At 43.1% G+C, this 14,872-nt stretch overlaps 1 protein-coding gene across 8 annotated transcripts in view; it reads right to left on the reverse strand.

Annotated features, from left to right (window-relative positions):
- Positions 1-3,713: 3,713 nt before the first annotated feature.
- Stau2 (staufen double-stranded RNA binding protein 2) overlaps positions 3,714-14,872 on the reverse strand; it is a 316,808-nt gene continuing 305,649 nt past the window's right edge. For 2 of the 8 annotated variants that reach the window (XM_085835774.1, XM_029474170.2), the window contains exons 12-13: positions 6,836-6,924; positions 3,993-5,757 (exon numbers count right to left, since the gene is read on the reverse strand). In XM_085835774.1, the coding sequence (XP_085691900.1) occupies positions 5,664-5,757; positions 6,836-6,924 (183 nt within the window). In that variant the 3' untranslated portion in view covers positions 3,993-5,663. Of the gene's footprint in view, positions 5,758-6,835; positions 6,925-14,872 lie in introns of all 8 variants that reach the window. The other 6 variants (XM_029474163.2, XM_021172712.3, XM_029474146.2 and 3 more) reach the window with 4 other exon arrangements.

Below are 14,872 nucleotides of genomic sequence, written 5' to 3' on the forward strand. Positions count from 1 at the left end.
AGACCCCCAACTCTTATCAACACCCACCACTGCTTCTTTGGTGGTGGATGGAGAAGAAACAAGTTAACAGTTGGACAGGGTGGAGGTGGTGGTGATGAGGAGGTTGGTGCTGAGAAAACCTCAATGTTCACAAGGATTTACCACCAGGGGAAACCATGCATCTTGATTACCATTGGCCAAGCCAAGTACTACATTAAGAAAAGCAGGCTTAGCGGGTAGAATGTCTTTTCAGTGCTACATTTGTGGCTACTGGCCTGAGTCTTCACACTGCTTCGTCCATAAACATTGTAGCTGTAGTGGAGCTAATCACAAAGAGCTCCAGTGCATTCGATTGGGTATCTGTAGAAGCTGCAACCTCTCATCTCCCTACTCAGTCTGGGTCTTTGCCAAATCTGGGTGCTCATGAGTCACGTTGAGTTGACGAAGGCAGAAGAATGAGGTATGATCAGTGGCTGGGATCATTCTGGAAAATGACTCTATGTGGGAGGTTTGGGGGAGGCTCAAGAGGAAAAGCTCCCCCCCCCCCGACACCTCTTTCTTTTTAAACTGTTCATTCCTGAAGCTGATGAGAAGACAGACTCATCTGTTCTCGCCAGAGCCCTCCTCCAGAGCAGTACATTTCCTCATTCTTCTCCAAGGCAAGCACTTTAGTTTGCAATCCAAATTTCTGATTCTATCTATTGTCTGTCTCCTACTCACACAAGCCATCAAGTCTCTTCCCTACTTTGAACACCCTTGAGCAAAGTTTGCAAGAAAATAAAACTAAGATTGCCTCTGTGTTTACCCCTCTCCATTATGGACTCAAACTTCTCTTCTATCAAAACCTCTCAGGAAACAAAGGCAGAGGAGTTGCCTTGGATGCTCTGATGTGTAGAGACCAGGATGGAGAACCTTGCTACTGCCTTGCCCCACCCCCTTGTTATTGCTCTAGTTGAAGGAAAGGAGGCTTATATAAAATATGCTAATTTAAGATGACTGGAAATGTTTTCTTTTTTTGCTCTAGGTAGTTTTATGACTCATTCAGGATACTTCTGCAGTTCATAAGAACCTTGGAACCAAAGTCTGAAAGGGTTAAACATAGCCAAACAAAGCCATACAGCCTTGACAAACTTAAAAGCTGTCTGTGACACTTGGGAGAATGGTATTCAGTTATTTAAGCTTCCCTGTCATCTACCTTGAGAGTAAGGTCTAGCACATGATTAAAAAGTGTCTTACTTCCCTGGGAAGTGTGGCAGGTAGCCACACTGTTGGGTTGCAATGCTAAGCAGTGTTTCTGTCTTTGCAAATGACTACTCCACCTAGTGGGGCAGTCATACTGGCACAATGTAAATGAGGGTAAGCTTCTGTTTCAGGATGGGTCAGCCAGGTAGCAGCTTTCCTAAGACTCTAGAATGAAGTCAAAAGAGAAAGATGGTGTTTCTTCCAGTGTCTGTGCACTAGGATTCTGTTTCTGGCCATGTTTTCCCATGAGTGCATATAGGAAGCAGGCGGTGGTTTAGGGAGACAGCAGGGGAACTGAGAGAGATGGTGAGCTTTCTAGTTCCACCTAACCTACTACTTCCTGGCTCCAGTTGGCATCTGGATTTCTGCCCTTAGGTTCTGTGAAACACCCTCTGGCTTCGTACCAAATCTCCCATTGCTGGTTTTACTTGCCTTTCCTAACTATAGTGGGAAGAATCCTTTCAAGTGTTTGATAAAAATTTCATAACCATCTGAGACAGAATTTCAGTGACTATGGGAGAGAAGTTTAGAGCTACAGTGTTCTGGTGGTGGTGGTGTGTCATCATTTTATGCATGTGGAAATGAGATGCAGGAGGTTCATTCAATGTCTAAACTAGGTTCTTAGAGTCGGTCAATAAACTGTTGTTCTTCTAATATCCATTAGTGGGCTAAAATGCTGGGTTTCCTTTTTATATATGTGTACATTTATGTTTGGTTATTTATTGCTCTCAAATGTATTTATTCGTGGTGCGAGTGTGTGCACACATCTGTCAGAGCATGACTAGAGATCAGAGGACAGCTTTCAGGAGTCAGTTCTCTCCTACCTGGTGGCTCTGAGGATTGAACTTGGGTCACCAGGCTTGGTAGCAGGTGCCTTTACCTCCTACCTAGGTTGTCAACTCAGGCCCCATGTGCACATCCTCAACAACTCTACATGCTCCTTCCTACATCTTCTTATTCTCAGGTTTTAGATGGAAAGCTGAAGGCTGAAGATGTTAAATGACTTCAATAAGGTTACAAGTTAAGATAACTAGTTTATTCTCTCAGGCAAGAGGCTGTATCCAAGCAGGCCCGACTTCTCTGTCCAGGTCACCGCTCACACAATCAGAGAGGAATCTTCTTGAGGCAGATGTTTCCATTATTCATGCAGTCAACAATTTCCAAGTGCTTGATATATTAAGTATCCAACTTTCTATACTGAGTACTTACTGGATTAAGTATTGTTTCAGGCAGAAGACAATATCCATTGAAGGTTAAAGAGTGTTCACTCTAGTAAATGTGCATGGGGGAGAAATGGAAGACATTTATGTGAAATAAGGTGCATGTCTAGAAATATATGTGTGGTGGCATAAGCCTATAATTCCGCATGAACAAGGCTCAAGGAAGAGGCTCATGAGCTCAGGGCCAACCTAGAAAATAAAGATACAGAGCATGCTCTGGACAGTTATTGTCCTCACTCACATCATCAGGATTTACACACCAGTACATAGGTTTGGACACATTCCCAAAGTCACCAAGGCATTCTGGGAGACTCTGGATAATAAGCTAAGCTTCCCACCCGCACCCCCCTCTGCGTGTGATGTGTCCATGTGGGTATTTGCACATGGAGGCCAGAGGTTGCTGTGCCATCTCCAATTGCTTCCTGCTTTATTTGTTTGAGACAAAGTCTCTCACAGAACCTGGGAGCTCAGTAATTTAGCTAGACTGTCCTGCTGAGAGTTTTCTTCTGCCTGTCTCTGCTCTGCCTCCTGTGTGTGTGTGTGTGTGTGTGTGTGTGTGTGTGTGTGTGTTTGTCAGAAGCATGCCACTCCACCCAACTTTTCCATGGGTGCCGGTGATCAGAACTTAGGTCTTCACTAGGCCCAAAGTTAAAATTTTCAGATATCTTACTTTCACTCTATGGTGTACAATATTGGTTGAAACTTCAAGGGGTGGGGGGTAGAAAGGATCATAACTGAGAATATGTTCTGGGGAGAAGGATCCCAGACAACTTCTTAGAAGGGTCACCCCAGAAAAGGGGAGGAACTTCTGTCATGGCCTGATGGGTGGTGTCTCACCACTGATCTTTGGCAAGTAGTAGTGGAAAAGATAGTCAGAGTTCCAGAATGCACTATTATATTTCCAATTAAAATGTGAAAACAAACCTTTTTCATGAAGCACATTGGCCTCAGCTCTAGGAAGTGACTACAAAGGTCTGTGATGATTGAGACAAGCTGAAAGCAGACACTGTAATTGATAGAGAAGATAAGTCAATCTGTGTCCTTTAAAGAATAATGAGTTCCATTTTTCATCAAAAAGATCTCCTTGTGCTGAAGAAACATCCTTTCAATAAATCTGCTTAATGGTTTCCCCTCTAATGATATATAACGTTGGGCTGTGCTGAGCCGCTGCAGAGGGCCTTGCCAGGGATGTAGGCCACCCATCATTTGCATTGGTAATTCAACAGGAAAAAAGAAGAGGAAAAAAAAAAAAAAAGACAGACAGAACAAGCAGAAGCTGCATAGAAGCATCACTGCTCCAGGAACTACACCAGTGCCTTTCTGGGCAGTTCTAGAAGGTAGAGGTGCAGGATTTGGGATGAGGAACCAATATTTATGCAAATGTCGAGTCTCCAGACATCTCTGCTGCTCTGGGGGTTTTGAAATGATTCAGCTGGCCAGACAGCCCTGGTTAAATGCTTCGGATACCTGAGTGGTGAGAACTGAGGACTTTTGTGTCCCTTGAGCTTGCCACCTGCCCACAGACCTGCCCAGCTCACTGTTGTTGTAGAAGATTGTGCTGTTTACTGTGCATGACTTCAGAGGCCCTGAAGGAAGTGGGCTTTCACCTCACCCAGGTGCTGAAGCCTCAGCGGTCCTTGCTGATCAAGGGCCCACATCCTGCCAAGGGAATGAGTTAGGAGCCCCTGTGTCCTCGATTACGCAGCAGGACTGTGCCCAAGCACCCCTGAGAACCCCAACTCTACAAACGTGTTGTTCTTTTCACTGGGACCCAGCCTTATGTAACCACGCTTACTTCCTCCAAGGGCACCGAGCCCTCCCAATACCGCTGGACTTCCCCACATGGGAGTCATCAACCCCGGAGTTATTTCCTTATGGCGCTGTTTGTTTATTCTCCAGTCGCGCGTGTGAGTCAGCCAGATCGAGATGTGTAGTGGTTTTGCTTGTGAAATCTTACATAATTCTATCCCTATTGTCAGGTTGGGCCGAGTAGTTAGACCTTATAGTATTTTCTCATTTCGCAATGTTTGCAAATCAATAAGGAGAAAGCCTGAACAATGAGGTGACAAGCTGGCCAGACCAGGCCCTCCTTAGACCCCAGTCGCCCAGGAGGCCACCTGCAGTTTCGCAGAGACAGTCACTTTTAATTCCATGGCTGGGTAGGATAGTGAGGCTGGGTGGTGACCTTCCCCACAGATTTCACAACGCTGACATTTTAAAAGGCAGGAGGAAGGGACTGAAGGAACAACTCATACAGAAACGGAACAAATCTTTACTGCATTTGCCCCACGCTGGATTCCAACATGCTGGTCCAGAGCGTGATTGGCTAGAAGCTTCTCCAACAGGCATTCCATTCCCCACCATGTACAGAATTTATTTTGATCCAACTCACTGTTCCGAGTCCAGAGGCAGTTACTAGAGACACTCGATGCGAACAGTGAGTGGCTACAACACACAGATGGGGGTGGGCACAATTTCCACGACAGCGTAGACTCCTGGAGCGATGGGCAGAGGCAAGACGCCCCCTCGATGGCTGATGGCATCCTATAGAACAAAACCCACAACTGCTTGGTTTTGTTTCATTTTGTCTTTTTAAAAGTCCCGAAATATATGGAAACTACTTGTTCCTAGTAGTATTTATATTTAAATCAGTTATCAGACCTGATTTGAAACAGTTGTTTGCATACATCCTTGTGCTATGCACCTTAAAATAATTTGTGTGTATGTGCAAGATGAAGGTCACAAATATCTGCATAAAAAGAGAAACTGAGACTATATGAGGACAAGCATCACATTCCACAGCACGTCAGTGGTTAATTTCTGAATTGTCAAGCATTATTTCAAACAAGAGAGAGTAGAACAACACACTTGCCACGACAAAGCAATTGCAAGGACAGAACCAAGTCATTTTAAAACTGTAGCCTTGTTTCTAACACTTTTCATTAATTGTTATTTTTAAGCTCCAGTAGTAGGATCAGATTTCTGCTGCCTCTGGGCAAGTGAGTTATGATCTGATCTCAAGTTCCAAGGGAAATGCTCAAAGTTTTATTTTCCCCCAGTTGAATAAACAATACCAAGTACATTATCTCCTGTGTTAGAATAGTGTTGTCTTCACATAAGACTCATAATGGTATTAGTCATTCATTTCCTAGAACACAGACACCCTCGTGCGTGCTGACAGGTTTATACGGACGCAGTGGCAGCCGTGGGTTCTGGGAGCTGCTAGATGGCCGACTTTGATTTCTTGCAGTCCTGAGAGATGGAGGCCGGCTTCGCCTGGTTACTGTCGGCTTTCTCCCGCAGATGCTTGGCTTGTCTGAAAGATTAATACATTAACAAGAGCTGAGGTCTGGGCTGTACATCTTTAGACATGTTTATTAGCAGACGGCACACAGGATTCAAAGGTCACCACAAAAGTGACATTTTAAAGTGAAACAACAATATTTATGCTCAGATAGTCTGCTGATGAGATCATGTGGAAATGGTTTTGATTAAATTAGCTTATAAATGGTTGCCAATCTATAGACAACCTAAAACGCCATGCCTGTTTACCAAACGCTTCTCATGCTCTTCTTACCTTTTAATATAAATGACCAAATGTGTTTTGTTTTGTGCTTTTTCTGGTATGTTCATTTAACTGCAGAATCAACATATCTGCTTTTTCCTTCCCAGACTCTATGTTTTAATTTTAATTCTGGTGGTATCTTCTATGTGTGCTCTGAGATGACACCAGCCATTATTATTGCTTTGAAAACATTAGACTCTATACTGTAAATATAACTGGCTTTCTACTTTGCTAGTATGCATTGGGTCTCTAAGGAAGCCCAAAACTCAGTCCCTTTCTTAGCAACTTATGGTCAAATCTCCCAAACCCCAGAAGTTGGCGCTCAGGAGTAATGATTACATTTGCATGTTGCAGGGTCCCCAGCACTCCTGTTTCTGAGGCAGAATGTGCTAATGTCCCACACAAAGTAAAAAATTTAAAAAAAAAAAAAAACAATGTAGCAAAAAAAGAAGAAGAAGAAGAAGAAGCAGGGACTGCTTCCAAGGCTACTCCACACTCCCAGTTGCACTGTAAAATGTGAGTGCAATTTTTTTTTCTCAAAAACTGAGCTGGAGAGAGAATGCTTGGCAGTGTGCAGTGAGGACAGTCCCCTGTCAGCTCTGAGCTGTCTACAGTCCACAGGACTGTCATGATGTCCCTCAATGGCCAACTCACAGCTTAGAACATCCATTCTAGAAAAGTTGATTATGACTGTATATATGCTTTTCATTCATCTGTATGTAACTGAGGTATGAAGAATTTTGGAAGATTTAGATGTTACTCTCTGGTTTTTTTTTTAAACTATACACTTATCATATCTCATGTTTTGTATAGATACAAAAGTACTCACTTTTCAAGAGAACCCTTTTCAACATTCACCGCCCCATCAATTGATTCCAGTCCTTGTTCAGAAAACTGTTTCAAGGCACTTAAGGCTGCCTAAAAGGGAAAACAAATGGGGAAGCATTCACTGATATTTTACAAAATGAACAAGTGACTGTAAAAGAAAGCCAGGACACACAGACTATCATTTTCTGTGCTTTTAGGCATGTGTGTGCTGCCTGCGCCTGCATGATAGTATGCGTGGCCACGAGCACACATGCTCTGGCTCCTGTACCCAGATCCTCTGTCAGGGGATGGGGAAAAGACTCAGCAGAGTGCCCTCCCTTCTCCGTACTCATAACTTTGCATGATCGTGAAGTTCCATCTGCAAACACAGAAACTTAAAGTGCTCCTTCGGTGATAACTTTGCCTAGTTGCTCCTCACATGGTTGAAACTCTGACATTCTCTTCCCTGAAATGCAAGGACATTGGATTTCCAGCTTCAGTTCTCTTTTCAAAATGTGGCTCCAACCAAAGCACAGAATGGGGAGCAGGAATCACACACAGACTACAGGGTACCCCGAGTGAGAGGGAAAGTCAGACTCCCAGCTCCTGTGGGCTCTGGGAAAGCAGTACTGGCCTAGCAGAGTTTCCGAAGGTGTGGAGAGGCCAGCACAAGCGGCACAAGCGTGGGATGCTCTAAGTGTTGACAGGCTGGTGGAGCCTGGCTGGATAGCTGGGAGGCACCAAAAATGCAATGCTGATAAGATCTACATAACTTGTTGACACTCTTGTGCATGTTCCAAATTGTTAATTCTTTGAGTAAGAATCTGGTTCCTCTTCCCCTCCCCCATTACAAGGGCTTTGTTGAGTCTCTGACAGGTGTCAGCAGTCCCGGGTATCTGAACCTTGGCGAGGCCTGCTGCTTCACACTTGGGGCATCTGGGTTTTCTCAGCTGCCTTTGGAAAGGAGCTTGCTCATGCGGTTTCCCACATAGCTGACTAGGCACATGAGTTCTTTGAAATTTCTTTATGTAGAAATTATCTGGGATGGGTTAATTTTAAATTATGGACTGGGTTTTGGGGAGTGAAGCACAGTTTTAGGATTAAAGGAGCTGAGCAGGTAACCTGTGCAGTTCCCTGACTCCTCTGTCCTTCCTGCCACCTAGGATGCCATACATTGCTGTGGGATGTCTGCTGTAACTGCTCAGCAAAATCAATGATTCAGTTCAAATCGGAAAATCCATACTAGGATTCCTCTTTATTTTATTCTATTTTTTTGAGATAGAGGATCATGTAGACTAGGCTAGTCTCAAGCTCCGTATGTAGCCAAAGACAACTTTGAACTTCTGGTTTTCTTGCCTACACGTAACAATGCTGGCATTACAGGTGACCACGCACCACTGTGACTGCTTTCTGAATTTTGACAAATGCATAATGACATGAATTCACCAGTACAATATTACATTGGGAAGTTGCACACTGTTCTAAAAATCCCGAGACCTGCCTATTTATTCCTGTCTCCCTCCCAATCTCTGACAGCTCTCATTTTTTGTTTCCTGCCTCAGTAACTTCACCTTTCCCAGATGTTCTACTCTGTAGCCTGTTTCAGGCTTTTTGATTTCTTTTCAATGTTCACGTCTCTTTATAGCTGGATAATATTCCACTGCATGCATATATCACAGTTTATTTTATCCCTTCACTTTGGAGAGGCGTCTTGATTGTTCCTAGTTTGGGAAGATTGTGAATAAAATTTCTATAAATGTCTGTGAATATTTTAGCATTAGAAATTTAATTTTAATTTAATATTAAAGAACTTAAATATTTGTCTCCCTTCTTTTTAGTCTGTCTCTTTTGTTTTGTAAGTCACAATTTCAATATGCAACCAAAACATGCAGTTTTCCATTCCAACAAAAGTGTTCAGGAACCATAAGGTTATAGGCCTTTCCATATGGGCCAACCTCTCTTCTGGGCAAGTAAGCTATTACCATTTTTTCCTATAAAAATTTTAATACATTTTGAATGTATTACGTATATGTACATATATATGTGTGTGTGTATACATATGTATGTGTGTGTGTGTGTAAATACATAAATTCAAGCTGCTGTGTCTTTGTTGTTTGCATATATATGGCTTCAGCTGCTATTCTCTCTGTCCCACACTTTCTTTCTTCTAGCGAAACACCTGTGCATCATTTCAATAGTTTCTACATTATAAGTTGTTGGACTATTTTAGGACAAAGATGAGGTTGGTTTTGTCATTGTTGTTGTGGTTTTGTTTTTGTTTGTCTGAGATGGGGTCTCTGATAGTTCAGGCTAGCCTTCCAATCTGTGATGTATCTATAGCCTACTCTGAACATTTTATTCTTTCTGTTACCACCTTCCAAGTGCTTGATTTATAGTTGCGTATCATCTTGCTAGAATACATTAAGGTTTAAAGAGGTTAGTGTGTACTTCTGTGGTGGCTTGAATAGGAATGGCCCCTATAGACTCACAGGGAGTGGCACTGTTAGAAGATGTGGCCTTGTTGGAAGAAATGTGTCACTGTGGAGGCAGGCTTTGAGGTTTTACATATGTACATGTGCATATATATATATATATGTATATTCATATTTTTTCAAGCTCTGCTCAGTGTGGGAAAAAGTCTCCTCTGGGCTGTCTTCTGATCAGGATGTAGAATACTGGGCTCCTCCAGCACCATGGCTGCCTGCACTGCCATGCTTCCTACCATGATGATAATGGGCTAAACCTCTAAAACTATAAACCAGCACCAATGAAATGTTTTCCTTTGTAAGAGTTGCCATGGTTACAGGTCATGGTGTCTCTTCACAGTATTAACCCCCAAACTAAGACACCTTCTCCCTGCCCCAGTTGAAGTTGTGCTTCAGCAGCCGTGGGAGGAAGGTGTTTCTTCAGATGTCTGCACGCCCCCTACCCCCGCAGAGCACTATGGGTCAGATGAGCATTTGAAGTTCCAGCTTCAAGGCCCCACCTTATCCAGAGTTGGTTCATCTTCCTCATTTACTTTCCTTATTGCTTGTGGAGTGACATGTGCCTGCTTTCAAAACTTAAACTCATATTCTAGAGACTCAGATTTAGACAGCTCTTTAACTGCCCCTGGGGTGGTCTGGTAGTCTGGACCAGGAGACTTTGGGGACCCCATGGCGTACTGATGTGTTAAGCACAATCTTGTGGGTGCATGCCCTGCCCTCAGCTTGTTCCATTACTCTGAGCTTCTTTATGACTCCTGCATGAATAAGGGGCATAGAGAACCAGGCCCATACTACCATACTCCAAAGACAAAGTCCTACCAAATGTAAAACACCCCAACTTTGTAATCTGATGAATGCAGAGGTCTTTGTAGATGCAAGACTTTTGAACAAATGATCAGATACCTTGCTCAGATCTGTTAAATAGGTACATTACTGTCAAGAATGCTAATTTTTTTTTGTCATTTCCTACAAACAGATGATAGAAAATCCATTGCATGCCAGGGAATTTTAAGGTGCAATGTGATCTTGCTGCATGAAACTCCTAAGAGTGTCCAGCCTCTTGGGCCTGATCTACTAACAAGAACAGCACAACATACCAATACAAATTTTTATACTTTTGTTTTGGTCAGCATTGGGAATACTGGGCCATGTATTCTACCCAGATTTCATGAAAAACATGTACAGGCTAGCTATAGCCTGTTTTCATTTTTTGCTCTGGTAACACTTGACTTGGTGTAGTCTGGACCCAGGAACCACATGACCTGCTTCTCTAAGGCCAAGACCAAGGCATCTACCTCCTTTACCAGCAGAGAGATACAGGGGAGATGAAGGCCAGGACTTGGAGAGCAGGTTTAGTGTTTTAGCACTTGCAAAATCTTGCAGATGTTATCCATATGTCATTTATGTCCACTGTACTCTGTCGCCACTTAAAGAATGTCCAGCAGGCTGGAATGGCAGTGCACTCTCTTAGATCCACGCCACAAACGGTCTTTCAGAGATCTTGCGTGACTGCCTCTCTCCTCAGGTATGCTCCATGGCTTCTTAGTAACATTTCTTATCTCACCAATGAGCTCATTCAGCCCACAGCTTACTGATAACCCAGAACACAATTGCTTATAAGTATGAGAGGATTTCTTTCTGATTTCCAAAGGGCAAAGGTGGCAATTTATCTTAGCCTGGGTAAACAGTAAGAGCTACCATTTAGTGAACATCATTAGGCTGTAGTCACCTTTTAACTGCATGACCTCAGGTCTTATCATAACTACAAAGCTGGTCTTACACATAAGCAAACAGAAGCCCAAAGAATTCAGTAACCGCTTCAGGTCATTCAGTTGGTAAGTCAGCAATCTGAACCCAAACCAAGCTCTTAGCCACATTACTGAACTTTAGACTGTTCGTATTCAGGTCACAGCCAGCATTACTCCTCTCGACAGCATCATCCAGCATCCTTTGAACTTCTCTTCTGTGCTTAGTCTCCCATTGCTTCACACAGTAGTTGCCTAAGCAGAGTACATACTTATTTCCAATTCTTAGAGAAGAAGTGTATTATCCTGTGGGTATCCTCCAGTCCTCTTGCATTCCCTCGGGTCCTTTCCAAAGCTGCACTCGACATTTCTGCATTATTCACAGTTTCAGCTGACTCCAAATGTCCACAGTCCTTATTTTGGCATTTACACTTCCCCAGGGGCCACAAATGTGATTACTTAGTTCTTCATCTCTTACCATCGTGAAGGTAAGAAATCCTGCTCCATTAACTGGACCCCTTTCCGCATTTTTCAGAAGAAAATGATGACTTGTGGGATGTAGAATTCTGCATTACTAAGAGGTCAGGGTTACAAAGGAGCGTGGACAAAGGTTGATGGTGATGTACACACAGCCAGGCTCTGACTCTGCCTAGGGCAGTAGAGTCGGGTGCCTCTTCTTCCAGACATTCACCAAACACTCTCAAAGCTGCTTTTTCCTGCAGTTGTGTGTCATTCTCTGTGGGAGCAGAGCAGGGCTTTCCTGACATCATCTTCCCTTTTGTTTAATTTATATATTTGTTTACTTTTGAGATAGCAAGAATGAAACTTTCGATCTGGCCCCAGATTGGTCTCAAACTCCCAATCCTCTTGTCTTGGCCACTCCAGTGCTCAGTCACCCACAAGGTTCCACTTCACCTCACCCCACCCCTACCCAATTCACCATCTACTATTTTCCAAGAAAGGATATTTACAGTTTACAGAAATCCATGGAAGGCGACAGGAGAGCTTCTGTCTCTACAGCAGGATGCCTCAAGAGTCAGATTGTGAACACTGCTTGAAAAGCCACATTGCTTTCAGCAAGCCTCAGCTTCATGTTGAGCTCAACAAGCAAAATGAGCTTTTGCTATTGGATCAATTACTTCAGAGAATAATGAGTAATGATGTGGCTTTATGAACAAATTGTAAAACTGAGCAGTCCACAAACATGTCTAAACACTTCCAGAATCTGTCCAGAGGATGGTAAAATCAACAAAATCCTCATGGCTTAACAACTTCAACTGAATGTACTGTTAATTTATTGGAGGTAGCTGCTTTTATAACTTTCAAATATATTATAAACATGACACATAATACTGGAGGACACTTTGAATTCAGGAAAGAAAACCACCCTTATTTGGGCTTCATTATCAAGCCTGATGAAGAGGCAAGTTCTAAATTGTCTCCTTGCTGAGAGTCAATAGATAACAAGATGTTCTGCCCCCTCTGTCTGCAGCCCACCATCTCAGCATGAATGATTTGCTATGTGATACATGTAAACTAATCTTGGGGAGTCGTGGGAAGAATCAACTCTGGGTCCTTAATGAGGCACATCCTGAATGATGCTAACCCAAGTTGTGTAACTTCCCACTCACAGTCGATTCCAGAATTTCAAAGATACACTAACATAAGAACCAGAGCCCTCCATAAGTCTTCGGCAATAAACAAATAGACAACTCAATGATTTCATTTCGAAGGTCAGAAAATGTTTTTCTAGCAAGTCAAAACAAACATACTCAGCGTCTAATGGATGTGACCACAACCTACGAGCTACACTTTCAAACCTCAGCTTTTTGTGAGTGAACCTGTTCTGTGACTTAAAAAAATAGGAAAAGAAAAGGAAAAAAAGGCTCTTCTCATCTCTGCATGTGTGAGTGTGAGTGTGTGTGTGTGTGTGTGTGTGTTTAGGGACAAGGAGAGGGGGTTGTAGTGGCGGTGTAGGTGAGGGAAGTACATGAGTGGTATGTGTGTTGGGGTGCATGGATATGTGAGTGTGTGTGTGTGTGTGTGTGTGTTTGTGCGCACACAGTGCACCCACATGTGTTTCTGTTAGAGGAAGGAATCTGCATAGATACACAGAAATATTTTTGTTCTCAAAAGGTTTTACAACTGTTCTGTGAGTAAAGCCCCACATCCCTAGAATAGATGTCGGTACAATTTCATGTGTGCCTTGTTTTGGATGTTGTTATAGCAATGCCGGAAACATGATGCCAATGAGATTATTTTCCATGCCTACTTGCTGAACTTCTGGGGTGTGTGTGTGTGTGTGTGTGTGTGCGTGTGCACACACACACAAAAGCATGTGCACAAACCAGAAGGGAGATACATCTTTCCAGTCTCTTTTGCTATCTTTGACTTTCCTCTTGTCAATCAACAAACGATGTTGACACCACCACTTGCTCTTTCTGCTTTCTTCTCCAGGGATCAGCATGCAATGAGAAGGTCACAGCGCTGAGACAATGGTCTTAATGAGAGAAATGTAGATTTTAACTCATCACTTCTGCACAGTAGTTGCTCATGCAGCTTTGAACAAGATGCCCAGTGGATGCTTTTATTTCCTTTGCTTCTGTCCTATTTTCCCAGCAACTCCAATCCTAGTTCCCAGAAACAGGCTACTCCTATCAAAGTCAGCAGTAACCACACACCCATATTCAAGTAAGCCTTCTGGGTTTGTTTTGTTTTGTTTCTTCTCCCAAAGTGCCTACTCATGGAGAGCTCTTGCAGGTTGGGGGTTAGAGCTAACTGCAGGATTCTGTTCAGAAAGCCCACAGTTAATTAAATCAGGGTCTTGTCAGAAGGAAATGATAGCTTTTTAAAAAGCAAATATCCTCAGAGAAAGACTCTCCTGAATTCTCATCTAAATAACTGGACCAACCAACCAACCAACCAGCTAGAACAAACCAGAATGTCCTTGACTAAACATAAAGATTGCACATACAGACTTGTGTTTCTGACTGTATCACACTGGGGTAGGCCCTTTGATCTCCTTCATTTCAGGTGTGACTTTTATATTACAAAGAATTACACTGAGCTTCAATTAATGTGCTTGCTGCCCTGCCTGCCAACCATTCCATTCTAGCATGTGCTTTTCATGCTAGAAATTCATGCTTCCACAAATCTATCAGCTCAGGCAATTTCCATAGAATTGGCACTTTAGAAGATGGCTTGCACTTGAAGAGAAGGAATGTCTGCATGCTAAGGTGAAAATTACTTGTTATGGAAAAAAAATAATTAAAGGGTAGATGATGAGAGCCATGCAGATTTTCAATAGTCTCCTAAAACAGGTGTATAGACTTTAGAATTTGGGGGATGACTTTAAAGATAAGCATTGGGGTAGAGACTTGGCCATCACCTATGTTTCTGTGGCTAGGATGTCAGAACGGGGAATCCGGGTAGCTGTGACCTGGACGATGCAGAGCGGAGCTTGGCAGAGCTGACTGAGGAATGCTTTTCATGTGATGGTATCTGCACAGCCATGGCCTCCTTTGTTTCCCCAACATCGTTCCTGTTTTGTCTTGGTTCGATTATTTTGATCATTTAATGTGAAGTCTCCTTTGTTTTGTTTAGTTGTATGCTGTTATTCTGAGATAGGGTCTCACTATGTAGATGGGGCTGGCCCCGAACTCTTAGAGATCCACCTATCCCTGCCTCCCTGAGGGCTGGTATTAAAGGTTTGTGCTACCACAGCTGGCTTTGTAAACAGGCATCTCAGGAATCTGCAAGCCACCTCACCCACTCCCTAGTGGGAGGTGATTAGGACATTGCAGGCCATGCCTGCCACATGGACTGTGG

The sequence above is a fragment of the Mus caroli genome, unplaced genomic scaffold, assembly GCF_978045245.1.
Source record: "Mus caroli unplaced genomic scaffold, Mus_caroli_1 scaffold_1, whole genome shotgun sequence".
NCBI lineage: Eukaryota > Metazoa > Chordata > Mammalia > Rodentia > Muridae > Mus > Mus caroli.